The sequence below is a fragment of the Vombatus ursinus genome, unplaced genomic scaffold, assembly GCF_900497805.2.
Source record: "Vombatus ursinus unplaced genomic scaffold, bare-nosed wombat genome assembly UNPS02005659.1, whole genome shotgun sequence".
NCBI lineage: Eukaryota > Metazoa > Chordata > Mammalia > Diprotodontia > Vombatidae > Vombatus > Vombatus ursinus.
Window position 1 is genome coordinate 12,383,505 of NW_020945437.1, and position 27,233 is coordinate 12,410,737.

Genomic DNA, 27,233 nt, shown 5'->3' on the forward strand with positions numbered 1-27,233 from the left:
CACACACACACACACACACACACACACACACACACACACACACACACCCCAAATGTTTATTTATAAATGGGAAGCTTGGATTGAACAATAGAACCAAAAACTGTTTTGATGACCAGAGCTCTAACTAGGTTGGGCTACCTCAGCTTTGCTTAAGGACAACAAAATTTAGAGGGCACAAAATTTAACATGGGCCAACTTAGTAGTATAGAAGTACCTAGTTACAAACTAAGAATTTAAGACCTAGTTATCAAGAATAATTAGCTAAAATAGGAAGTTACCAGACTATGCCGTGGGAATAACAAGTCATCTGTGAGCCTCTGTAGTGGTAAATTCCCATCTGATCAAAAGAATTTGTCTTAATTACTTCTTGGATTATTTTTATATTTTGAATTACAAAGTTAATTTATCGGCATATGTCATGTTCTTTGCCTTCCTGCCAGAATTGCTAGTTCCAACTGTGTTGAACACTAAACTCAGAGGAAGAACTGAACTTGGAGTCTGGAAGATCCAGGTTCAAATCCCATCTCAGACTGAGGCAGACCCTGGGCAAATCACTTAACCTCTGTGCCTCAGTGTGCTCATCTGTAAAATATAGGAGCTAGATATCTTGATAGTCTCTAAGATCCCTTTTAGCCTATGCACCTAAATATATAAATATATATTTTAATACTCAAGTAACAATCCAGTACTAAACATACCTACGTACAAAGATTCCTGTGAACCATTTTAAATGAAAATGAAAAAAATATATATACACATATGTACATATATACACATATATACTCACACACATATATGTGTGTATATGAATATATAGAAACACATTTGGATTTGGATATTATTTGAATAATATTGGCATCTATATGTATATATATAATATATACACATACCTATGTGTATATATGTGTATATACACATATATATTTATATTTATGTATTTCTCCTAAAATTATTTGGCTGGAATGAAAACCCAGAAATATTCTCTGGACCAAACCTGAGCTGAAATGGCATGTTATTTGGCTTGCATACCTACCGGGTATAAGCATAAATACTCTACTAAAAAGACCAGTTTCTAGATCATTTAAAGAGGCCTTGTACTGTGGGCTTTGAGAACCATTGCTTATTGGTTTCAAACCTCTTTTGTTTAAAAGAAAGGAGGCTTCTGAATTTGACCGTCTTTCTGTGTTTCTCCCAATTTTTTGGTTTACATTTATACTATGCTTGCAAAATTCATATACATTTGATTTTCATAACACCCATGTGAGATTTAGGTAACATAAGCACCATCATTCTCATTTTGCAGATGAGGAAACAGACTTAATGAGATGACTTGGCCAAGGTTCCATAGCTAGTTAGTGATGGAGTCAGGACTTGGATCCAGATGACCCGACTCCCAAGGGAGTGAGAGTTCCCATTGTGGGAACTTCCCATTCCTCTGTGAGGAAAATGAAAAGATAGTTCTGCCGATATAAGTCCATATGCTCTGTGTGTTTCTTCTGACTTTATGAGAGGTGGTTTGGGAAAAGATCAAGCCTGGCTTCTAAACTGGGGCAAAGGAAAATTCATGTGGCAGATTGGGTAACATAGCCAGGAGGTAACCTTGGAGCAGGATTAGCTGGGGGAGTCATTGGGAAAATGTCATGGTTTTCCCCTTGTTAAGTTAATTGGAAACTGAATTCGAGATTCTTCCCTCCCCTTCTTCACTTCTCTCTTGGTGTGTGAGGTCATAAAAGCAAGTAGCGAACAGCAGGCATTTGAGCCTAATCAGCCCCAGAATTCAACTGGAAACTTGACTGAAACAAGAAGTGGTTTCGGTTCATGGGAACTTCAGCAATCTCCTCTGCTGCTCAAGGGTGAACGAAACTACAAAAAGCATCAATTATATGTGCCTTGATCATAGAGGTGGTTAATGGAGAGTACCTAGGTGAAGATAGAAATCCTACAAGGAAAAGCCTATTATGCACAAAGCATTGTGGTAGGTGTTGAGAATTAAAAGAAAAGAAATATTCTCTGCTCTTAAATTGCTTACATTCTATTGGAATAAATCCAGTTTTTGGTGTTGAAAAGAATGCTAGCCATCACCTCTGTCCATTTTGGAGAAGAGAAAATTGAAGCCCAGAGAAAGCAAATGAGTTGCCTAAGATGAAATGATGTGTTGGTGAACCAGAACCTGAGCTAGAATTCAGGTCTTTTAACTGCCAGTCCAGTAATTAGAATATTGTGAATAATTCTCAGCCTTTGTAATTCTATAGGACTCGTGACCATATCTTTAAAAGTCTCAATTATATAATGAAAATTTAAAAGTAGCTTCCATTTCCATGATTCATTTTGCTCTCCCTTCTCCCACCCTATGTCTATTTTTCTCTTCTGGTTTTCTGTTCACTCTTTTTTTCTTTTCTTTTCTTTTCTTTTTTTTTTGGTTAGGTAATGGGATTGACTTTTCCAGGGTCACACAGCTAGTAAGTGTTATGTGTCTGAGGCTGGATTTGAACTCAGGTCCTCCTGATTCCAAGGCTGGAGCTCTATCCACTGTGCCACCTAGCTGCCCCTCTGTTCACTCTTAAAGTTAGAAAAAAAAAAGGGCATTTTGCATCAGTACTTTCTGCTCACTAGAAAGTTTAAACAAATTTTTGATTCAGCTGTTTTTTAGTTATGTGAATTTGGAAAAAAGACAGGGGAGAACATTGAGAAGTTTTTAAATTATTTTGGCATTTGCTAAGTTACAAAACAGCTGGGGCTATAAACTTGAAGCTTGGCAGGCCTTTGATTCAGTTGAGCCAAATGAGAATGAAATTACTTCAATATTTGTGTGTAAAGTTATGAATGTTTACATTTACATATTTTGCAGACGTGCAGGAGAACATTTTCTGTTGGTTTCAGGCTCTGTCTGGGAGGGGCAAACTTTAATTAAAGAGCTCTCTTGTTAGGGACAAGCTTAACTAAGGATGACCCAGTTACAGCTGCCAGTTAAAGAGTTCCTAACATAGCCCATGTTAGTTTTAGGAATCTAGGAATACTTGGGGGTGGGATGTTTGTAGGGCTATTTACTGTCATCTTTTTATTGTGTTATTTTTTAATTTGTTTTTGCTAGCTTTAGATTAATTAATTGTTCTGTGCCAGGTCTGAAGAACACTAAGCCCTTCTTTTACAAGAAGTAGTTATCCACCATTAAATTAGAATGGGCTTCCTAATTAAGCATCAAGTCCCTAGTTCCTTGGAGGTACTTCTAGTTGGGCTGGATGGCCATTTGGTCAGGAATGCTGTTGAGGGAATTCGTGCTTTTACCCAGATAGAGCAATGGGCTAGATCCATGGTTTCAAACTCAAATAGAAACAGGGCCACTAAACCATATACAAAGATCCTTGTGGGTTGCATATTGACTTAGAAAATAACATTTTAACATTAGCTATGTTCTATTGTATTTTTATTTATTTTGTTAAATATTTTACAAATATATTTTATTCTGATTTGGAGAACTCCAGTGGGCAGCAATGGGCCATGTGTTTGACACCTCTGGACTAGATGACCTCTAAGATTCCTTCAAAATCTAAGATGCTACAAAATAAAACTCCCTTTGTTTGGAAATTCCTATCATTTCATGATCATGAAATCACAGATGGAGCTAGAAGGTAGCATAGGGACCATCTAGTCTAATTCTTCATTTTACAAATGAGAAAACAGAGGCCCAGGATGTTAAATGATTTACCCAAGATCACACAGATTTACATTAGAACTAGGGTTTGAAACTAGGTCCTGTGATTCCAGAGTTAGCATCCTTTTTACTCTACCATCTAGCCTACTAAATATTTAGGTGTAAAAGGGACTCTAATTTCTATTCTCTTCCCTTTCTTCTACCCAGTCTTCTCCCCGACCCCCCCATCCTCTCTAGATGCACATCCCTAAGTGGCCTATCAAAAGATTGCACTTATGACCTTGGCTTTAGTCATGTCTTGTTGGAGCCAATCATAAATGAAAATTGAGAGATTCATAGGATCAGTGATAGAGTTAGAAGGGACTTTGGAGATTATTGAGCTCAACCCTCACCCTTTCCCCGATTTGGCAGATGAGGAGCCTGGAACCTAAAGAAGTTGAGGGACTTGTCCAAGGACACACAGGGAGCAAGAGAGTCAGAATTCAAGCCTGGGTTCAAATCCAGCAGTCTTTCTGCTCCACTATTAAGCCAGACAGAATCTAGCACTTAATATTGATAATTTAATTTTGTACATGTTATTCCCCACCCCCTCTGCTTCCCTTAGAATGTAAGTGCCTTGAGGGCAGGGACCATTTCATTTTGTGATTGTATCTTCAATGCCTAGCACAGTGCCTTGTTTATGGTAGAACACTTAATCAATGCTAGTTGAATTGAAAAATAAAAAAGAAGGGACTCTAAAACCAGTACTAGTACTTTAGAGTTTACAAAGTATTTTCCTCAAAATGACTGTGTTTAGGTATCTACCTCACCTCACAGGATTGTTGTGAGGAAAACACTTTGTCACTGGTCAAGCGCTATTTTCATGTGAGCTATTATTATTGTTCTTATTTCTGCAGGTAGTACAAATGAGATCATTAGCCTTATTCTTAAGATGAGGAAGTTGAGATAGAAAGGTGAAGTGAATTACCCCAGGTCACATGGTTAGTGTTACTATGGCTGGTCATATGGCAGAATGAAAACAAAAACATAGGTCTCCTTGCTCCCAGGGCTGTTCTCCATCCCTCCATGAAACATTTTCCCCATTCTTTCTCTGCCTCCAATTCCCCATTCACACTAATGCTCTTTTATTTGGAAATGTTTTTGAGGAGTAAAGCCATACTCCAATGCTTCATCGTGGTGTGGAGGGCACCTCTGAGTTCTCAAAGTTTATACCACTCGAGCCTGAGCTCTAATTGGTCGTGCCAGGATGAAAAAGCTTTGACAATGGTCCCAACAGCAGAATATGTCTGCGTTCCGAGGACCAGCCTATTATCAGAAGACAGGCTCCTCACCATGCTGCTCGGTGACACATTCTTTGGCTATGGCAACCCATGGAACAAAAGAACAGTACAAAATTATCCTCAGTCCTGGGTGAGCCCCTTTCCTTTCTGCAGTGACTCTGGCAGAATGGTCAAAAATGGGGCAGAGGGTGCTACAAATCAATAACTCATGATGGGCCAGTATGGATGGGTTTGGACCTGCATCATTGGGTATCCACATAGATGGCAATAAAAAGTGTCGTTTTATGGTCAGGTGTGTAGGAGGATTTTTTTTTTGCCTGAGGCAGCTGAAGTTTGGGGGAAGAAAGAGGATGCTAGTAGTCGAGGGGGTGGACTTTTCCTGAATGCCTCAACTTGAGTATGGTGAGTGGTGATGATGGTGCAGGGTTCTTGGAACTTAGTTATCATATTTTGTTTCACTCAGGTTATGATAGGAATTTGTGGGGAGCTATTCCCTCAACTTAACCCCTTATCCCCTTTTTCTTCCTTTTACTTCTTCCCTTTCTAGTTATCCCTTTGATGATAGACATAATTTTTTTTAAATCAAGTTTCATCCAGTCATTCATTCATCAGACATGATCCAGGTACCAGCTGGATGCAGAATACTGTGCTAGAGATAAAAAGTTTAGATATGACAGTCCCTGCCTTCACTGAATTTATAGTCTAGTAGGAAGATATGACATAAAAATGCAATAAAAATATTACACAAGTTCATTAGAAGTGTACAGAACAAAATGCCACATAAGGGAGGTGTCAGGAAGTTATAAAAATAGGGGAAACTCCAATTTGGATTGTCATCATTGTACATGGTTGCAATACCTCGACCATGTCCCTGATCGTGAAGTCTTGGTTAATATTTCTTATCTGCAACATCCTCAGGATTGTATTTCATGCTATCTTATCCACACTTCTTGATTTTCATTTTTAGCCTTTTGTGGTCTTGTCTCAATAGCAATCCTCTTCTGCCTTTTCTAACTTCAGTCTCACCTCTCCTTTTTCTCAAACCTTTTTTATTTTGATGGCTTTTTAATTGCTTAGTCTTTCTCCTCTTTACTCAGAATGAGTAGATATTTTGGGGTCAGGGTCAAGATGAGGCAACCATCATGGAAACAGGAGTGTCTCTCTACAGAAGACAAATCAACAACCACTTATTAAGCACTGACTGTGTGCTTGATACTCTGCTAAGCCCTGGGGACACAAAGACAAACATTCAATGGTCCCAGCCCTCAAATGGTTTACATTCCATCAGGAGAAAGAATCATGAACATATATAAATAAATTGAAAATATATATATGAAGTAATTCAGTTGGGGTGCAAAAAGAACTAGCACCTGGTAGGAATCAAGATAGGCCTCATGAAGGAGGCAGCACTTGAGCCGAGCCCTAGGGATTCTGTGATGCTGGGTCGAGGAAGGCATGCGTTCCAGGCATGGAGAGGCAGGCAGGGCATAGGATATGGTGTATCAGAAACAGCAAGTAGGCTAGTCTGGCTGAACTGTAGGGTCTGTGAAGGAGAGTAGGACGCAGTGAGGACGCCGGGATAGCCTGGAATCAGACTATGAAGGGCTTGCTTTACGTGTCAAATAAGAGTTCTGGTTTTGAGCGAGGGGAGTGACTCGGTTAGACCTGGCATTTGGGAATATCAGCGTACCAGCTCAGTTCAGATGACGGGTCTACGTGTCTTACTGCAGAGTTTGTTTGACTCTACTGTTTTCTTTTTAGGGTCTTTTCCCACCAGGTCAAGGAGCCACAATTGGGGTTGACTTTATGATTAAAACAGTGGAGATTAATGGCGAGAAAGTCAAGGTAAGTTTCCAGAATTTTAGTGAGACACTCATTATGTTGTTTGTGAGGTTAGGGGAAAGATGAATTTTATTGTTGATGGTGATGATAACAGTGATGAAAATATAGTGCCTGGTATGTGCCAGGCACTGTGCTAAGCATTTTACAATTATTATCTCATTTGGTCCTCACAGTAACTCTGGAAGGTAGGTATTATTATCCCCATTTTATACCTGAAGAAACCAAGGCAAACAGATTAAGTGATTTGCCCAGGGGCACACAGCTAGTAAGCGTCCGAGGCTGGATTAGAACTCAGATCTTCCTGGCTCCAGGCACAGTGCTCTATCCACTGTGCCACCAGTTACCTAGAATATAGTATAGATGTATATGTATATCATATGTGATGTATATTATATCATAGATGGTATTCATATATCATATTGTATTATATATAACATGTATATGTCTCTGTATACATATATACACATGCATGTTATATATGTATGTATATATGTGTATGTATATACACATATACATATATATGTATGAGCCCTTTACAAATATATCATTTGATCCTCACAATAACCCTGAAAGATAGGTGTGGTTATTATACCCATTTTACAGATTGAGGAAACTGAGGCAAGCGGAGGCTAAGTGATATGTGTATCATATATGATATGATATATCATATAAATTATACATGTAATACATTATACGTTATATATTATATATAATATAACATACTATATTCTATTAAGTCACTTGATTTAAATTTACCTTTTAAAGTAAAACTATAACCATTAGCCCATGCAGAAGGTGTTTACTTCTAAAAACAAGAAGAGTCTTCCAGCACTTCTGTGAAAGCAGGGGGATGCTCTTAACATACGGTGACTGGGATGGATTGAGGATTTAAAACTATTCAGCTGATCAGAGGATCAGCTGAAGAGCCTGGGGATGTTTTGCCTGGAAAAAAGAAGACTCTAGGTGGGGCTTGACTATTCTCTTTAGATCTTTGAAGAACTGGGATGCTGAAGGAGAACTAGACATCATCTGGCTGGTCCTAAGGGGCAGAAGTAGATTCAGTGGATTGAAATGATAGGGAGGCAGATTTTGACTGAATATTTGGAAGACTTCCTAACAATGAGAGGTATTAAAAATGAAATAGGTTGCCTTTTCCCACCATCTGAGGTGTCGAAGCAGAATACAGATCACCATTGCTTGAGCTAGGTTGTTGAGGGCATCCATACGTTGGGTGAACCTTTTCCAGTTTTCTAATTCCATGATTCTAGGTAAGTCAATAAATATGGATGACAATTTTTGCAGGATGGAAAGGGAGATTTTGCATATTAGAATAGGGGTGGTTATAAAATAGCCCAGCATTTCCCATCGTAGAGACAACTGTGATTTGGTGGAAAGACTGCTAGATTTAGAACTAAACTAGGTTTGAACCTTGGTTCTGTGACACATGAGCTAAGTGACTTTGGGAACACTTCCCTATTGTGATTTTTATTTTCCTCATTTGTAAAATGGACTGAACTAGATGTTCTTTAAAGTCCCTCTCAGCCCTAAAACTGAATTATCCTATTTGAGAGATGAAACACTAGAGACAATTTAGTAATTCTTAGATTCAGTCTACTAAACAGTATTGTCTCCTATGAACTTTATAAAAAGAGCCCACTGGAGATTATGTTCTATTAATAACTGTAGGTCATATATAGATCTCTTTTTTTTTCTGTCCCTCTACACCCTATCCTAACTATGAATTCTTCGCATGTCTTTTGACTTCGAAACAATAACTTTCCAATAAGCTTTTAGAAACCTACAGGACTTATCTTTTAAGTAAACTGAGTCATTTAGTAGTATTGATAAGGGCCCCTTATTTGAAAATCCCTACTGTGTTACAATACCAGAAATTCCATCATTATAGAATCATTCCTCTGGCAATGCCCTTTGCCCCACTTCACAGAGGTCTTGAAATGAGGGTGGTTAGATTTTACAATGAAGTTGAGGCCCTTAAAGGAAAAGCATTAATAATAAAAATAGCAACTCCAAGGTTCCAACTGAAAACAATTTAAGCATTAAGATACTGATTTAAGCACTGAAGATTAAACAATAAATATTTTGGATTTCTAAGACAAAATCCTTCCTTCACACTAGTTGCTTTAGAGACGTTGTGTTGAGAGACACAGAAAAATTCTGAGACAGAGAGGGAGGGAGAGAAGGAGAAAGACAGAGAGACAGAAACACAGAGAGAGAAAGGAAGGGAGAGAGAGATAGAGTTTGCTTTAAAATAATTGGTTTCCTGGGTTAGGGATAGAAACACTGGATGGGCAGGCCCTCTTGGAAGGCTGGGTGCCCCTGCGGTCAGCTGGCTTGCCTTCTCAAATTAGTCCCTCATAGCAATGAAATCCATACCAAATACAAGAATGAATGGTGTGCTAAGTGTACTGAAAACAAAAGCAGGACGTGAAAGCCATGTGAATGCCAAATAGAAAATTCAGAAGCTCAGCACACAGGGGTGACAGTGAAGGGGGAGGAGGGAGGAAGAGGAAGGCCTTTGCAATTCTGATGCTTGCAGAAGAAGAGGGAAAGGGATTGCTAACCCAGGAAGCCTCAGGAATACGCTGTCAAAAAAGAAAGAAGTGGACTACAAAGGATTTCTTTGTACATACGCTTTCTTCCATTCTATATTTTATTTCTCCTTAGTCACTTTTGAAAATAACAGAAGCTTGATTAGAGGATGTCTGTGGTCCTTGTTTGAACATTTTTTGTTGAGGTCCCTTAATAATTATAAGGTCTGACATTTAGATGGTATTTTAAAGTTTGTAAAGTGCTTTGCACATTTTATCTCATTTGAACCTCACAATCAGCCCCATGAAATGTTAGTGCTACAGGTATTGTTGTCCTCATTTTACAGATAAAGAGACTGAAACTCAGAAAGGTTAAGTAACTTATCTAGGGTCACTTTGATAAAATTAATGAATTCATCTATGTGAACATAAGATGAGGTACAATGCCATTTATCCACTTTCTTTTGAGGACGCTAACAATACCTAAATAGATGTGTCATACGGTGGAAAAGTTTTTAGGATTTGGAGTTTAGAGGTCCTAGGTTTATATCCCAGGTCTGCTATTTATTACCTGGGTGATCTTAGACAAGTCACTTAACCTCTGGGCCTTAGCTCCTTAACCATAAAATGAGGAGGTTAGACTAGATTAGGAGTCCTTAACTTGAGGTCAATGCACTCTAGATATCAAGAAGCCCATGAATTTTAAGGGTCTATAAATCTGGATGAGAAAATAATTATATTTTTGTTTCAGCACAAATGGTTTACCCTGTAATCCTCTTTATTTTATCTTATTTTATGCACTTAAAAACATTATTCTGAGAAGGGGTCCACTAGGCTTCACTAGAATACCAGAGGGGTCCATAACATAAAACAAGAATCCAAAAAAAAAAAAAAAAGAGGGCAGCTAGGTGGCGCAGTGGATAGAGTGTCGGCCCTGGAGTCAAGAGGACCTGAGTTCAGATTTGACCTCAGACACATAACACTCACTAGCTGTGTGACTCTGGGCAAGTCACTTAACCCCAATTGTCTCATAAAAACAAAACAAAACAAAACAAACAAACAAACAAAAAAAAACAAGAATCCTTGGATCAGATGCTCTCTTCTAATTCTAAATCCATGGTACTTATAATACTATAATTGGGGAAATAATTTATTTGACATATTGCTGAGACATTTCAGCGTAATATAAATTCCTTGAAAGCAAGGATCATTTTCAGGTAAGAAAAGGGGAGTAAGCATATATGTAGCACTTACTATGTGCTGGGCAGCTAGGTGGCACAGCGAATAGAGCGCCAGGCCTGGAGAAGACTCATCTTCATGAATTCAAATCCAGCCTCAGACACTTACTAGCTGTGTGACCCTGCACAAGTCACTTAATCCTGTTTACCTCAGTTTCTTCATCTGTAAAATGAGCTGAAGAAGGAAATGGCAAACCACTCTAGTATCTTTGCCAAGGGTCACAAAGAGTTGGATACAACTGAAAGGACTCAACAACAGCAACAACAACAAAACTATGTGGCAGCACTGTGCTAAGCATGTTTACAATTTCATTATCTCATTTGATCTTCACAACAATCCTGGGAAGCAGGTGCTATTATTATCCCCTTTTTGCAGCTGAGGAAACTTAGGGCAAACAGAGGGTAAATAGCTTGCCCAGAGTCATATAGCTAGTAAGTATCTGAGGTCAGATTTGAACTCAGGTCTTTTTCACTCCAGGTGCCACCTAACTGCCTCTGTCTTTTCATTCTCAGTGCTTACCACAGTATCTTGCACATAGTAGGTGCTTAACATGTGAGCTTTTTGGATTACAGAAGAATATAGTAGCAACAGTAATAGGTAAATTGGATTGGATTATTATAATTGGTTTTTTCTGCCTTTCTTTGTATCCTTAGTGCTTAGCATGGTGGGTGGTACAACATTTAATAGATGTTGATTTATTAATTAGTTCATAAATAGCATTAGTTTGGGCATAAATCAAGGAACCTACCATTAAAAGCAGCTCTAAGCTGTTAGCACATCAATTTCAGAGCCTGTGGAGAAAAAAAATAAGTAAGAGAACTTTGTTGATTCAATAAATATTTAAGCACCCAGAATGTACATGGCACTGAACTAGGATCTATATATTTGGGGATATATAAAGACAAAAAACCCCAAAAACAAAATAACAACGCCCAAACTGAAATGATGTCTGCCCTCAAGGAACTTACAGTCTATTTGGGTTGGTTGCAAGAATTTTTTTTTGTCATCTTTGGCAATTTGCCAAATATGAAGTGAAACCTCAGGGTTGTTTTGATTTGCATGTCTTTTATTGTTAGTCATTTATAGCATCTAGGTGACTAGTCTTAAGTATTTCCATTCTTACATATGAGAAAACTGGATTACAAAGAAGTTAAAAGCCTGGTCTGAGGTCATATAGCTTGTAAGTAGCTGAAGTGGGACTCAGACTCAGGGTCTTCTGAATAAAAACAGTATTCTTTCTAATACAGCTTGGAAGACTGAATGGTAGTTCAGTTATAACTTAGCCTAATGGGGGTCAGTAGACCCTCACCCCTACTTCCTACCTGTATGTCCTTGAGTGAGTTAATTCACCTTTCTGAGGCTCAGTTTCCACCTCTGCAGAATAAGACATTTGGGCTAGATGAAGTACAAGGTCCCTTCCATCTCTAAATCTACAGTAGCCTTGACTTTACAACTGACTAAAGGAATAAAGGTTAAAAAGTAAGAGAAAGGAAAGGCTTTAGCATACACAGTATCAGAGCATTGTCATTTTATCCTGGGAGAGCCCTAAGGAAGCTCTGGAAGTCAGCATAGCTTCTTGGGTTAAATGGCACTGTTAGCAGGAGTATTCTTCCGATGGACCATGGAGATCAGTGAAATCTTGGGACCTAAGAAGTGTAGTAAGTGACCATATGAGAGACTGTCAGTGATAGTATGAAGCCAAGTTTATGGCAGGTTTAAACAGTTCACCAACTAAGAGTACAGATCATTGCAGGCCTTGAACCATTAGATTAAAACAATTATGTTAACCTCAGACCCCAAATTCCTGATTATTCAGGGTGTATCATTGTTGCTTCTATGTTGTCTCCCTCATTAAACTGTGAGACCCATGAGGACAGGGACTGTCTTTGGCCTTTCTTTGTAACCCCAGGGCTGAGTATAGTGCCTGACACCTAGCCAGACCTAAATAAACGCTAATTGACTGAAAGTCAGCGTCCTGTGACCTTGGAAAGACATGAACTCAGGGCAAGCAGTACTTGTTGGCCTTATTTTGGTGGTCACAAATCAGGCATCACTTAGTTGACTCTGGGAAAGAGAAACTTAAGAAGAACTTAAGACATGTACTAACTACATGCCTATCACCTAGAAGGTAAATAAAGTCAGTAGAAGACTTGGGACTGCTGAGAGAATTTACAGACCAATAACACTTCCATGTACCATGGGAGGCCTGGGTGATAAGTGACCAGTCGTCAAGTTGTCTTGGGAGAGACACTCCCAGAGAAAGTATCTTTCCTGGGTCAAGTCAATCCATTTCCAAGTTCCTTTGTACTCAAAGTTTCTAGCCATCACCATATGCAACGTTTGTCCAGACCAATAACACTCAGTTAAACGTTTCTCGTCTTTCAGAGTTCTGATGCTGGCTGTGTTTACTTCCATACGTTTGGATGGATGAGTCATGGTTCCCTACTTCCTTCCCAGGAAAGCCAGGGAAAAACAAATCTGACTATTTTGACTTATGATACTTGGAAAGATCTCTGGTTTATTTAGCTTGTATAGTCACTCTCAATTTGTCATCTGTAAAATGAGGTATTTGGAGCAGCTGATCTTTGAGGTGCCTTCTAGTTCTGAAGCCATGATCTTTTGATCCTTCATGCTGTATGCTCCTTTGATTCAACAATTATTAAGTGCCTCTTGATTGCAGAGTAGTATACTATCCACACAGAGAGATACTAAATTTAGAAGAGACATGATTAGATACGGTCCTTGTCCTCTGGGAATTTACAGTACAATAAGGGAGTAAGACTCATATACAGTAATACATAATACCATATGAATTTGCTGTAGTATATACAAATTTCCATTTTTCCCCATTATAATGCAATTGTATAGACAAAATTCCATAGAGAGATTTACTATGTCTCCCTTTTGTCTTTGCCTGTTGTCATACTGCTAGTAATGTTTAGGGAAGAGCTTATCATCAAGTCATTTGCCAAATCTTGTTTGTCCCTCTCCAAGGTCTGTTACGTACATCTCCTTTCCCCTGCTCAAAGATTCAGCACTCTAGATCAAGCCCTCCTAACCACCTGCCTGGACCATTGCAGTAGCCGAGCCCTCCAGTTTATTTCCCTGTCTCAAGTCTGTCTGTCTGTCTGTCTCTCTCTCTCCTCTAATCTACACAGCTGTCAATGTGACTTTTCCTAAAGTGATCATGTCACTCTTAAGTAAATTCTCGTGGCTCCTGATTACTTTTAGGATTAAATTTCAATTCTTCTGTTTAGCATTTAAAGTCCTTCAGCTCCTTCCTACCTTTCCAGCCTTATTACACATTACTCTCCTTCAGGAACATTGGGGCCCTGCCAAATTGGCCTTTTTACTGGTCCTTAATCACGTGCCTGACCTGCACTACCTCCTCACTTAAGCCTCTTAGAATCCCTGGCTTCCTTGAAGGCTCAGCTCAAGAATCACCTTCTACATGAAGCCTTTCCTGACCCAGCTGCTGATGTCTCTCCCCTCCTCCCCCAGTTCTCTTGTATATATTTTGTATAGACCTATATTTGTATATCTCCACTTGCTAAACTGTAACTCCCAGACGTCAGGGACTGTTTCACTTTTGTCTTTGTACAGTGATGCTTGTGGATTGCTTGATCTTATCATGTGTTGCTCCTGTAGTCTTCAGCAGAGGAAATATGTTAATAACTGCCTTTTAAGTGGAGAATTGGAAAGGTTGTAGGTTTTCTGTTTTGCTTCTCCTATTGCTGATTGAAATGCTAAAAGTCACATGAAAGAGCATGGCCCTTCAGCTTCCAAGGGAATAAGCTGGAATGTCTGACTCTTCTGTGCCTTGAATTTAAAAATCTTTGAGGACTAAAGCTGAAAAGGGATTTAAAAAAAAAAAAGCAACTCCAAAAAACCACAAATTAAAAAAAAAATCTTTATCCCTCTTTTCACTCTCTGGTTCCCACCCTAAAACACTCATAAGATATAAGAAGTGTTATGTGTCTTTCTAGGATAGAAAATGACTATGGTAACATTTGTTGGAAGCCCTGCCATTTCCAAATGGAGGCATGGTAACCAGTGCTTTCTTCCTGTCCCCAACCCTTTCCTTTTCTTGTGTTCCCAAAGCTGCAGATATGGGACACAGCAGGACAGGAACGATTCCGATCAATTACCCAGAGTTACTACCGAAGTGCCAATGCCTTGATACTCACCTATGATATCACCTGTGAGGAATCCTTTCGCTGTCTTCCAGAATGGCTAAGAGAAATAGAGCAGTATGCCAGCAACAAGGTCATCACTGTATTAGTGGGTAAGTGAGGTTCAAAAATAACTCATGACAATAAAGAGTTCACATTTACATTGGACTTTGTGATTTATAAGACTATATATGTGTGTTTATATAACCTGTGCTATCTTATTATTAGTATTATTGTATATATCCATCTATATCTATATATATATAAATAAAATCTTATTTGAACCTCCCAATTCTGTAAGGTAGGAGCAATGCAAGTATTATTATTCCTGTTTTACAGATGAAGAAACTTAAGTTTGGAGACAGCATGTCCCTTATTCATACACCTTGTGAGTGGTTGAGCTGGCAGTCAAACCTAAATTTCTGATTCTAAATCCACTGTTCCTATCATACTGAGAAAATGACTTTGTCTTTATTCTCATAGAAGATATTGATCTTTGAGTATCAGAGATTCAGTCAATGCGTTAAAACCATGCCTTGGAATCCATTTTAATAACAAGGCTAATAGTAGTTCCCACATATAAATCTCTTTACAAGGGCTTTCCTCGCAATCAATCTGTGAGTAGATTGTGAATATAATCTTCGTTTTATAGTTAAGAAAACTGAGGTTCAGTGAAGTTAAATAACTTGCTCAAAGTTTGTTCAATCATTTTTCAGTAGTGTCTAACTTTTTGTGACCCCATTTGGGGTTTTCTTGGTAAAGATATTGGAGTGGTTTGCCATTTCCTTCTTCAGTTCATTTTACAGGCAAGGAAACTGAGGCAAAGGGGTTAAGTGACTAGCCCAGGGTCACACAACTAGTGTCTGAAGCCAGAGTAGAACTCAGGTCTCCCTGACTCCAGGCTCTGTCCACTTCACCACCTAACCTAACTTCACATTTAGGGTTACACAGCTAATAGTAGAGCCTGCCCTCATGTGGCTTTTCTCTCATTTACTGCCTTCATAATTCACAAAAATGACTTCAAATTTCTATGAAACACAGACTGTGCTTACAAGTGGCTATAAAATATATCTCTTGAGATAACTTACAGGTTATTTCATTGCCAGGAGTTGGGATCTAGAAATGTGAGTTCTAATCCTGAGTCTGCTACTTAAAACTTCTATGACCTCCGGCCATCTCTTCAACTATAAGATGAGGACCTTGGCCTATCTGATCTCTAGGGCCCTTCTGGTGCTAAATCTGTGTTCCTGCAAGTCATGAATCTAACATGTATTAACTCTGTGAGTCACTTCACCTCCAAACCTCAGTGTCCTCATTTGTAAAATGGAGATAAAACTACTCTAACTACTTACCTCCCAGCATTGTCCTGAGGAGAGGACATTGTGAATTTTAAAGGGATATCAGGTTGAGGAGATAAGGTCAAAAAAATATTGGAAAAGGGAGTACTGATCAGTGGTCATGCACAGTTGACCCTTCACCCCCAGCAACTCTGGGATTTAGGCCAGTAGAGATCAAGCATAGTACTAAAAAGAAGTCCACCCCAGGGCTGTGGCTATGGTATAGGTGGCTTAATTGGTTTTCTTTCTGCAATACCTATGAAGATTAAAAAAATAGATCATGTTTTTAGCTAATAAGTTGTGTGACCTAGAGCAAGTCATTGTATGACAGAGCACTAAAGAAATGTGAGTTGTTTTTGTTTAAATTATTAAAACATCAAAGTGGCTTTAATTATTTTTCCTTCTCATATTTAATCTTGCTCTTATATAATTCTAAATTATTGGAGGAGCCCACTTGGGAAATTGTTGTGTTTTATTTTTTGATTTTTTGGAACAGTCAGAACTACATTCTGATGTGGGAGATGCACTAAGCAGAAATGAGATTTTCAGTGAAATATACCAAGACCATTTTTGATTTATCAATTTTTCCCTTAGAACTACCTTCTTTAGTAGCATGTAAAAGTGCTAGTAGTCAATTTTCAATAATGAAAGCAAGCCTGGCTGTTAAGAATGCTTGCTGCAGTCTCATCAAGTGAGAAATAGCAACCCAAATTTTAGAAATCCAGGCATCAGAATTATTGACGCTGTTACAGTATAAATCTTAATGCTGGGTTTTCCCTTAGTGGCTGGCTGATTGACTTAACCTCCATTAGCATAGTCCATGTGCTTGACTGAAAAACTTGCAAATAACTAGATTATCTTTTTATAAGGAGAATCTGGAACCATTTTATTTGGGTCAATGTGGATAGAAGCTTGAAACACTTCACAAGGTAAAAATGTAAGTTGCAGTATCTGGAAAATGAGGACTTTACATCACAGAGAGACCTTTCAGAGGTTGTGAGTCAAAACACTGCTTTCTGGGATTTCATCCAAAGACATTAAATGAAGATGTAGAGAGAGACTGGAGGGGCAAGAGCCAGTTAGTTCCATGTGAAAGACTACATTAGGTGGCAGTGGCATTCTAAAATATAAATGGCAGTAACAGTAACTGCAAGCTTTTCTTTTCTCACCAAATGGAGCTGACTTCAAGGCCTGAATTCAATTGAGATGTTTCTGAGCTCACCAAATCCCAAATGGTGACTCCTGTTTTTTTTTTTTCTCTTGCTACAGGCAACAAGATTGATCTAGCTGAAAGGAGAGAGGTCTCCCAGCAAAGAGCTGAAGAATTTTCCGAGGCCCAGGACATGTATTACTTGGAAACTTCAGCCAAGGAGTCTGATAATGTGGAGAAACTATTCCTGGACTTGGCATGCCGACTGATCAGTGAAGCCAGGCAGAATACTCTTGTGAACAATGTGGCCTCTCCTTTACCAGGAGAAGGGAAAAGCATCAGCTATTTGACTTGTTGTAATTTCAATTAAAAGGTGATAAAAGGCAGAGAAGGAGAAAAGAATCCATGCCTGCTCTGATAGGCCAGGAATTCCTGGGAGGTGGAGCAAAGATGGTGGTTCTTGCTCTTTGGACCTTCTGACTTCTTCAGGTTCCTGAGCTTAAAAAAAGCATGGCAGGCCAAGGGCATTGTCCACAGGCCAATACTAGCAGAACATTCATATGGTTTGACCCTTTTGCAGGCTTGGGCTGGAGTGAGAGGAAGATTGCACTAGGAGCTCCCTGAGATGCTGAGCATGTGCTGTGATAGTTGCTTTTTGTTTTTAAAAAAGCAAAAAATAAACAACCCCCCAAACCAGCCTTTCTGGACTGAGTGGAGGGAAAACTTCCCTCCTTTGCCCCCCAAAGGAGTGATCCTGTCTAGTACTTGGTGAATGGGTAGGGTCTTCTCTAGGATCCTTTGAGCACCTCGATTTTCTCGCCTACCAGCCAAATGAACACTGGGAAGGCCAACTACAATATCTATGGTGGGTCTGCCACATTGTGAGGGATTTTCAGCACCAACTCCATAATGAGTTTGAAAAGTATTACATCTCTTGTCCACATACCCTTTCAAGAACTTTGGAATTGAGAAATTCAAAGGACCTTTGATCCACAACCAACAGTAACAATCATGGCTAACAAAGGATATTAGGCCCTGTGACTCCTTTTGGTGCTAATGGTTCAGCTGACAATTCCTTAGACCAAACGTTTTACTACATTAGTATCCTCTGAATGTGTTATGTAGAAATAAATAGGGGAAGTATGATAAAAAGTGCTGTTTCTTAACGTCTCATTACCTCCTTTTCTAGATTAGAACTGAGTTGTTCAGGAGCTATACTTCTCTTTTATGTGTTGGAAAGGGGAACCATTTCTCCTTCCTTGCTGTCCACCATTTCCCCCTTCCTTCTTCACTCCTCCCCCTTGCTCCCTAACCCCAATCCTATGTAGAGGAAAACATCTGAAAATGATTTAAAAAAAGTTCAACAAACTTCACAAATTAGCTCCAAGAAATTAAAGATAGTGTTAAATGTATACAGCACAGGCGACCAAAATACTGTGGTTACTGATGACAATGCAGGGTTCAAAGCAGAGCACAGTCTTGATGGCAACCCACCAAGCCTTTGAATAATTAATGCCTATTGAGATAATTCTTGCCATACCCCCCAAGAACCAGATGTGATTTGTAGGGTGGTTTTTTTTTAATATGTTAAGTGAGTGAAGCAATAGGTGAGACATATCCAGAACCATTTTTTTGTGTGTGTCTCAAACACCTTAGGAAACTCTAGTTCATAGAAGCAAGTTCAGTTATGATTTGGGCACCTCTTCTGTGTGATAGAATAACTTTCTGATTCATCACCTTTCATGTTATTTCTTGTTGCTTTTGTGTTTTAAGTCTCCAACGCCTATGTATGTATAACCTGGCTAAGCCAACTAAAAATGGAAGCACTTCCTTATTTTTGCTATGCCCTCTTTAGTGCCATATATCTAACATGTTTCATTTTACATTGACGTAAATGCAAACTGGAATCAAATTTACCATTGTATGTTGTCAATCCTTGTGAACTTTTTTGCAGTGTACTATTTAGGATGTGACAAAGGATGGATAATGGAACAATGGGATCATGTGAGTGTGCTTATGGAAGAGGACCTCAGTCCCAATATGATTACATTCAAAAACTAATGAATTGAATTGTATCACAACAATATGGTGTTGAAAAGACATTTCTGGCATTTCTTCATTGGGCTTGAGGGTTGCCCATTTTCCTTTTCTTCTAGACTTCTCCATCTGAGGGGCTATATATATGGCTAAAGGGACTGGTCAGATGTCGGTTCAGGAATAGATCCTGTCTGTTTGAATCCCATACCTCTTAAGATAGCCCATTCCACCAGGATACAACTTATTATTAGGAAATTTTCCTTACTCTGAACTTTAATTTGCTTCTCTGCAACTTCATCTGTGGCTCCTAGGTCTAGCTTCTGGGAAGGGGGGAAGGGGGACTGAGCAAAACAAACCTAATTTCTCATGACAGCTCCTAAATCTTAAAGGAAGCTGTCATGCCAACTTCTCAAAGTCTTCTCTTCTCCACTAACATCTCTAGTTCCTTCAGCCAATCTTCATGTGGCATAATTTGTAGTCTTCCCTACCTCTAGGTCTGCTCTATCTTTTCAGTGTCCCTCCAAATGCCCCAAGAATGGTAAGACCCAAACTCTTGATGTTACTTTGCACCATATCCACAGGTAAGGTTTTTGAAACAAGTAGTAAAGAGCTTCTGAGACTTTATGGATCCCTGAAGAAGTGGTGCTACCAAAGCCAGACTCCTTCCAACATTTATTTTCCAATCCACTATGCCACATTGCTGTCTCCCCTCCATACTTCTCCAATCTCTCCACCCACACAAGTGTCACTGCCAATGTGTTGGATGCAATGGCCTATAAAAGTGTCTTTTTTTTTTTTTTCCCCAATGCTGGTATAAGCTTTTTTACAATAATTTGTCTTGGGTAGAAATGAGGTTCGGATGCTTTTGAGGTGTTCTGACTTCAAAAACATCATTTCCACCAACTTGTTAGTGAAGGTTACCTTAGCTAAGTGAACTGAATGAAGGGAGCACTTAGAAAATGAATGGATGACCTCATATACTTTTGACTGGACTATTAGACTATCAATGAATCAACAAGTATTTATTATGTGCCAGGCACTGGTAGATCAGGGGAATAGTGTAAATATTGTTACCCTAAATTTCAGCAAAACACCTGGCAGAGTTTCTCATAATGTTTTTGTGGTTAAGATGGAGATATGTGGGTTAGATCATATTGTAATAGGTGGATTTGGAACAGATTGAGTTACTGGGTCAATGTGAAGGAAGATCTCTAGTGGAGTGCCTCACAAATTTGCCCTGCACTCTGTACTATTCAATATTTTTATCAATGACTTAGATGAAGGTATAGACAGCATGCTGTTGGGATGCCATGAAGCTGGGAGGGATACTTTATATGGATGACCATAAGGTCTCAGCAGGCTAAGACTATGGGGTTAAATATAATAGGAGAAAATTAAATGAGTTTAAGTGTGAAGTCCTATGCTTGGGTGAAAAAAAATCATTTGTATAAATAGAGGATGTGTTGGCTATGGACAGATAACAGGTCATGTGGAAAAGATGTGAGGATTTTAGTGCATCACAAATCTAATATGTATCAGCAGTTTGACATGGCAGCTAAGAAAATTAATGAAATCCTAGGTTGCATTAGCAGAGACATAGTATCTAGAATAAGAGATATGACAGTTCCACTGTTCTCTGGAATACTGTTTAGGCCTGAGAACCACCGTGACAACGAAGGACAATAATAAGTTGGAGAATATTCAGAGGAAGTTAACTAGAATGGTGAAGAGCCTAGAACCTACTCTACGTGAGGATCACTGAAAAGAGGCCATAAGTTGCTTTTAACTACTAAAAGGGCTATCATGAAGAAGGGTAAAATTTGTCTCAGCCCCATAGGAAAGGACTAAAAGCAATGGAAAGGAAAGGTCGATATGGGCTCCATATGAGGAAGATCTCCTAACAATTAGAGCTGCTGAAAAGTAGAATGGACTACCATGTGAGGAAGTGGGTTTGTTCAGATATTTTTTGGGGGAGAGGCAATTGGGTTAAGTGACTTGTCTGAGGCTGATTTGAACTCAGGTCCTCTTGACTCCAGGGCCAGTGCTTTATCCATTGCACCACCTAGCTGCCCCTATTAGTTCAGATTTTCAAGTGGAGGTTGAATGACCATTGCTAGGGATTCCTCCTCAGGTCCACATTGGATGATATGACCTCCAAGTTCTCTTCAAATCCTGAGATTTTGTGATTATGAGTTCTTATTCAAGATGTTGTGGGTCTCTACATCTGTTATGACGAGAAAAACTACATTGAAAATGTGGTAATTTTTTCCCCTACATATAAAACCTAGTGATTTTAAATATGGATATTAAAAATTTATTACCCAGTAATAATTACCTAGTAATGGGGCTATGATTAAGAAAAAAAACCAAAAGCTCACATTTTTGTGGTGCTTACAAAATGTTTTCTCTATCACAAAGCTGTAGTAAGCTTTGGGTAACCACTGAGTTTCCATTCTCACATAAAACTAAACCAGGTGAGTTGGTTTTTATTCACTTGAGCAAACTTGATTTTGAAAATGAGGAACTGAGTAAATAAAAGGGAACTTCAACCCAGACAAGAACGGAAAGAAAAGCTCTCATTTTGGAAAAGGCTGCTATGAGCAACCTCTGCTAGTAAAGTCAATGGCATCAAGTATAACTGTAGCTGTAGACCAAGGCTCCCTCATGCTTATTACATCTCCATGTGAGTCTCAGAGTTGGAAGGGACTTCATGACTATAGTTCTCTGGTCCTGTCCATACCTGAACAGAAATCTGTGTGGCACCTGGCTGTGGAGGCACAGCACCTGGATTCAAATTCTGTCACCAACACTTACTACCCATGTGACCCTGAGCAAGTCACTTAACCTCTCTGTCTCCTCATCTCTAAGATTTAGGGGTTGGATTAGTTGGCCTTTGAGATCTTTTTTAGCTCTAAATCTATGATTTCTCAATAGCAGGGGTTCGCAACCTTTTTTTGTGCTATGGATGCCTTTAGCATCTGGTGAACTCTATGGGTCCCTACTCAGAATAAAGTTTTGAAATTCATAAAATAAAGTAAAAAGGATTATCAATGAAACCAATTATATTGAAATGCAATTGTCAAAAAAAATATATTTTAAAAAATTTATAGATCTTGAAATCAGTTTATGGTCCCCAGTTTTTGGTCTCTGAAGCATCTCCAGCCCCTAACTGGAGACCCGCAGAGATGAAGAATCCATTGTCTACTGAGGCAGCCCATTCTAATTTTTGATAACTAATTCAGAATGGCAGAATCTCAGAGCTGAGAAGGATCTTAGAGGTAATAATCCAGGCCAACACCTGAATAGGATTTTCCTCTAAATCAAATAGGTACAATTATTATGGAGTTTCTTTATTTTAAGCAAAAATCTACCTCTCAAATTCCATTTTCCCAAGTTCTACTTTCTGGGGTCAAGCAGAATTAACTTATTCCCTTTTCATATGCCCCTTCTAAAAGAAACCATTATCCTCCAGAACATGGAAAGTAAACATTGAGTGCCTACTTTTTATTCTTTTAAATTTTTAAGTTTTCCTTTTGTAATTTTTTTATGGCCTCAAAATGATTTGTCCTATAATACTGCTTTTCCTCAGGTTCACTGCACTTTAACATACACTTAACAGTTTGCCTAGTAAAAACAAGACACCATGGAAGAAAGAGATGTCTATGCCCCAACAAATTAACATTCACTAACTGGCTGTCAAGGAGTGGATGTACAATGCACTGTCACAATAGATGCTTATTAATGGAAACAAGTCAGGTTTTTGAGAAGCACCTAAGAATTGATTTCAAAACAAATTATTTTAGGTCTTGAAATAAATGGAAAATATAAACATATTAAAAACAAGCATAAAATGTTCAGGAGATCTTTTTTTAACGTGGGCTATCATTTTTTAAAAAAGAATTCTTTAATTAAGAACATACTAATGTAGGTCAGTAAAGGAAAGCTCTGAGCAGGAAATGATTATCATCATTCATAAATCTGAAATGTATCATGGTATAGTGGAAAGCAAACTGAACTTGGAGTTAGAAGATATAGGGTCAAGATCTGATTCTAACAGTTATTAGGTATGTAACCTTGTTAAGTCACATAACCTCTTTAATCCTTAGTTCCCAGATATATAAAATAGAGACAGTAACTCTTATATTACCTAACTCATGGGACTATTTTGAGGAAATGGATTTTTAAATGCCAAAGTACTAAACAGTTGCAAACTGTTATTTGAAGCATGAGTGGGAGTTTTTTTCTTTTCTTCTTTTTTTTTTATTACTGCTAATTACCCATCAGATCTTACTTCCCAAACAAAATTGAGGATTATAAATTCAGAATTGGAAGGAACTTTGGAGACATAAAGTTCAATCCCCTTATTTTACAGATAAGGAAACTGAGGATAGAAAGGTTAAGTGAACTGCCTGGGGGTCAAATAGCATACAGAATCTGAGACAGGTTTTGAATCCAGGTCTTCCTTGACTCTAAGTTCAGGGCTCAATCCATTATACCACACCACCTCTTATTTATTTGAGGTGCTACCCTATTCCCATAATCCTTTGCTAGTTTTCTTGATTGAAAACCAAAATACTTCATTCCACTGCTTCAAATGCTTTACTTTCAGGAAATTTAACCTTTTAACCTAAGTACTTCACAGTACAATTTAAATCTCTTCTTTCTTGTTTTGTCCCTCTGGGGAGATAGAGTTGATTACCTTGCTCCCATTTGTAAATTCTCACCAACGTTTCTATCAAATAATTGCATTTTTTTTTTTGTCCATATGTGCTTATCTCTGTGGGAAAGCAAACCACAATATAAGTATTAAAAAGGCCACACAAAACAATCACATTGTCCTCATAATGAATGTTAGGATAAGTATTAATCAACCTCTAATTCTCCGTAGGCTCCCTTTTGGTATCAATATTGAAGAAATGTGCAATTGATGATCTGTGATTACAGATATATAATTTCATATCTTTTTCACTCTAAACTTACTTGCTCATAAATGGTTATTTTTGGTTTTTTGAATTTTTTTTCTCTTTCACTAAAAATAGAGTTAGGCTTCTCAATTTCAAGATTTGCCAGTAGAATTTAATTCTTATCAACATCTTGTCATGAGGCAGCTATAGGTCTCTCTGAACATGAGAACTGACAATACTGGCTTGCCATTTTCTTCTGTTTCAGTAGCTCTTCCCACTGAGCTTTCAGCTTCTTGGTCTGCCCTTGTTGATTCTATGGGATCCAATTGGTCCATTATTCTCACTGTACAAATCAACCTAATACCTTTTCTCCCCATAGTATACAACATGTCTACTTTGCCTTATCTGCCTACTCCTACCTTCAGAAGAGTCCCTCATTTGTTATATGCTCCTGCCAAGAAGATACACACATCATCCTTTGCATCAGACCCTTGGGAACCACATGTTTCTGCTCGTTGAACCTTGTTACAGACCTTCTGCCTTGATCTTCGTGGGAACCTCTCCATTGATAAATAAGAAATTCTATTTCATACATGAATTTCACACATTGGATGAATGTAGTTTACAATGGGATTATTGCTACTTTCTACCTCCTATGCATGCCCCAAACTCTTAATATAAAATTGGAATCACAGATGCATTCAAAATTCAAAAGTCTCTTACAGAATAACAAAGGATAAGATAAAATAGAAAAAGTTTAATTAGTGTTATCTGTCACTAGCTTACTGAGACAGTGAATGTAGTTTAACTAAGTTACATAGATAGGATTCGACTAAATACGAATAGCTGATCTATAACAACAATGGAACAAAACTAAAGGGCCACTTTCTAAAGAATAGCAATGGATTATATTGTTTTTTGAATGTGACTAGTAGTAAATGCATTCTTCCCCACTATCCATAACTGCAGAATGCTTATAGAAGTTTTCAGTGGCTGTCTGACAAAAATGAAGGTCAACAAATACCTACCAAGAAAATTTAAATCCTTTAAGGTATGGTAGGTGGAATGTTGGCACATTCACCAATACTTTTAATTAGGGAATCAAAAGCAGAAAAGTGGGCCTAATGCAAAACCCCACTCCATCTACATAATTGAATGATGCATGGCTCTTGGCATAATTATGATATAAACTCTCGGGCACCAGTACTGCGTTTTTACTATCTGGGAAAATTCTTCAGAAAAATAGTTTGACAAAGATTGATGACATTTAGGATTTTTCTCTGTACCTTCCTTTTTAGTGAAAACACATTTCTTGAACAAAAACCTAGCTTGATTTTGCTGAGCAGATTTTGCATGGCATACTGTTAATTTATTTCTCAGTCTTCAATTCATCAAGTACTTAATAGTCTCTTATTCTGTGCAAGGCACTCTGCTAGGAGCTAGAGATACCAAGATTACAAATAATATGTTCATTCTTCCTTAAGCATCTCTGATTTTTGAAGTTAAGCAAAGGTTCCTTGAGGATTGATTTTAAGCGGTATTGACAAGTGTTAATAGTTAATCAAATCCTTTTGTTTTCATAAATTATGATCATAAATGGATTTTGTAACTTTTTAAAAGCCAGAATGGCTCTTATACAATTGAGGAGTGGTACCTCAAAAGCAATTGTCAGGAAACATTTTGTAGAAAGGTAACTAGTAAAAGATTGAACGATAATGAAAAAAATAGAAAAACCATGCTTTGAGTCAGAACAAAATAGTTCTCATAAAAATTATTTATACTTTTTTTTTTTTGCTTTGAGGCAATTGCTTAATTAAGTTGTTCTACTGTTTGTTGTATTTTGAAGACACTCACCTCAAATCCTTTAGGTGGACACAAAGAATGTTAGAGCCAGAAGGGAGCTTAGAGATCAATGGCTACAACATACTCATCTTGCTAAAAATAATTCACATTTACATAGCACTGAAAATTTACGAAGTGCTTTCCTTATAACAACCCTGTGAGGTAGGTAGTACACATTTTATTATTATCTCCATTTTACATATAGGAAAATAGTGGCTTAGTGACATGACTTGCCCATTTTCACATAGCTACTGAATGTCAGAGACACAATTCAAACCCAAGTTTTTTGGCTTCAGATATGGTCCTCTTTCCATTCCACCATGCTGCCAGGTGGAACAAGTAACACTTTTAAATAAGTAAAACAATTCAAATGTGCCAGTCAGTAATGGATAACCCATTGGTACATCCAAAGGCCCTTATCAGACTGTGTTTTAGATATAGGAATTGAGGAGAAAGTTTAGTCTCATAAAGACTAAGTTGTCACTCTGAATGGAATTTCAGAAAGAAATCCTCTTTACTGATCAGATTTATAGCTAACCTCTCAGAAGTAGTATGGTCCCATGGAGTCGGAGGACCTGGATTCTTAAATCCTGGCTTTTAATACTTAGTAGCTATAAATATTAGACAAGCTGCCTCACCTCTTTGGGGCTCACCTTCCAACTCTAAATCCTATGAGCTTGATAATGTGGAAGACAAGGTTTCTTTCTCATCCTTCTGTCCTGTGAAGGAAATTTTTAAAACATAGAATGCATTCCATACATTGACTTCTACCTTAAAAGTACTGTGTTTACATCTTCAATTCAACTCAATTCAGCATATATTTACTGAGCACTTACTACACATGAGTTCTATGCTAGGAGCAAAGAGGGAACACTGTAGGAAAATAATAAGTTCTCTACCTGAATAGTAGAATTGCTAAACTATCAGATTATTTGTTATATTCCAAGTTTTCGTTATTAAGGAAGATAATCACGATGAGTAAAAATGAAACAAAAATGTATTTTGTGAAAAGGATGAATGTGCAAAGACTTATTTTGTTGTAGTTCAGTTGTTTTCTGTTGTGTCTGACTCTCCATGAACCCATTCGGGGTTTTCTTGGCAAAGATACAGTAGTGGTTTGCCATTTCCTTCTCTAGTTCATTTATAGATGAGGAAACTTGAGGCAAACCAAAGTGACTTGCCCAGGGTCAACAGCTCTTAAGTATCTGAGGCCAGATTTGAACTCAGGA

At 38.2% G+C, this 27,233-nt stretch overlaps 2 protein-coding genes across 6 annotated transcripts in view; one reads left to right on the top strand and one right to left on the bottom strand.

Annotated features, from left to right (window-relative positions):
* RAB30 (RAB30, member RAS oncogene family) overlaps window positions 1-19,286 on the top strand; it is a 122,561-nt gene extending 103,275 nt beyond the window's left edge. For all 5 annotated transcript variants that reach the window (XM_027848236.1, XM_027848235.1, XM_027848237.1 and 2 more), the window contains 3 exons: window positions 6,694-6,777; window positions 14,664-14,847; window positions 17,341-19,286. In XM_027848236.1, coding sequence (XP_027704037.1) covers window positions 6,694-6,777; window positions 14,664-14,847; window positions 17,341-17,591 — 519 coding nt within the window. In that variant the 3' untranslated portion in view covers window positions 17,592-19,286. The remainder of the gene's footprint in view (window positions 1-6,693; window positions 6,778-14,663; window positions 14,848-17,340) is intronic.
* Window positions 13,040-27,233, bottom strand: part of DDIAS (DNA damage induced apoptosis suppressor) — a 44,221-nt gene continuing 30,027 nt past the window's right edge. The window contains exon 6 of the mRNA XM_027848233.1: window positions 13,040-13,270. Within this exon, the coding sequence (XP_027704034.1) occupies window positions 13,190-13,270 (81 nt within the window). The 3' untranslated portion in view covers window positions 13,040-13,189. The remainder of the gene's footprint in view (window positions 13,271-27,233) is intronic.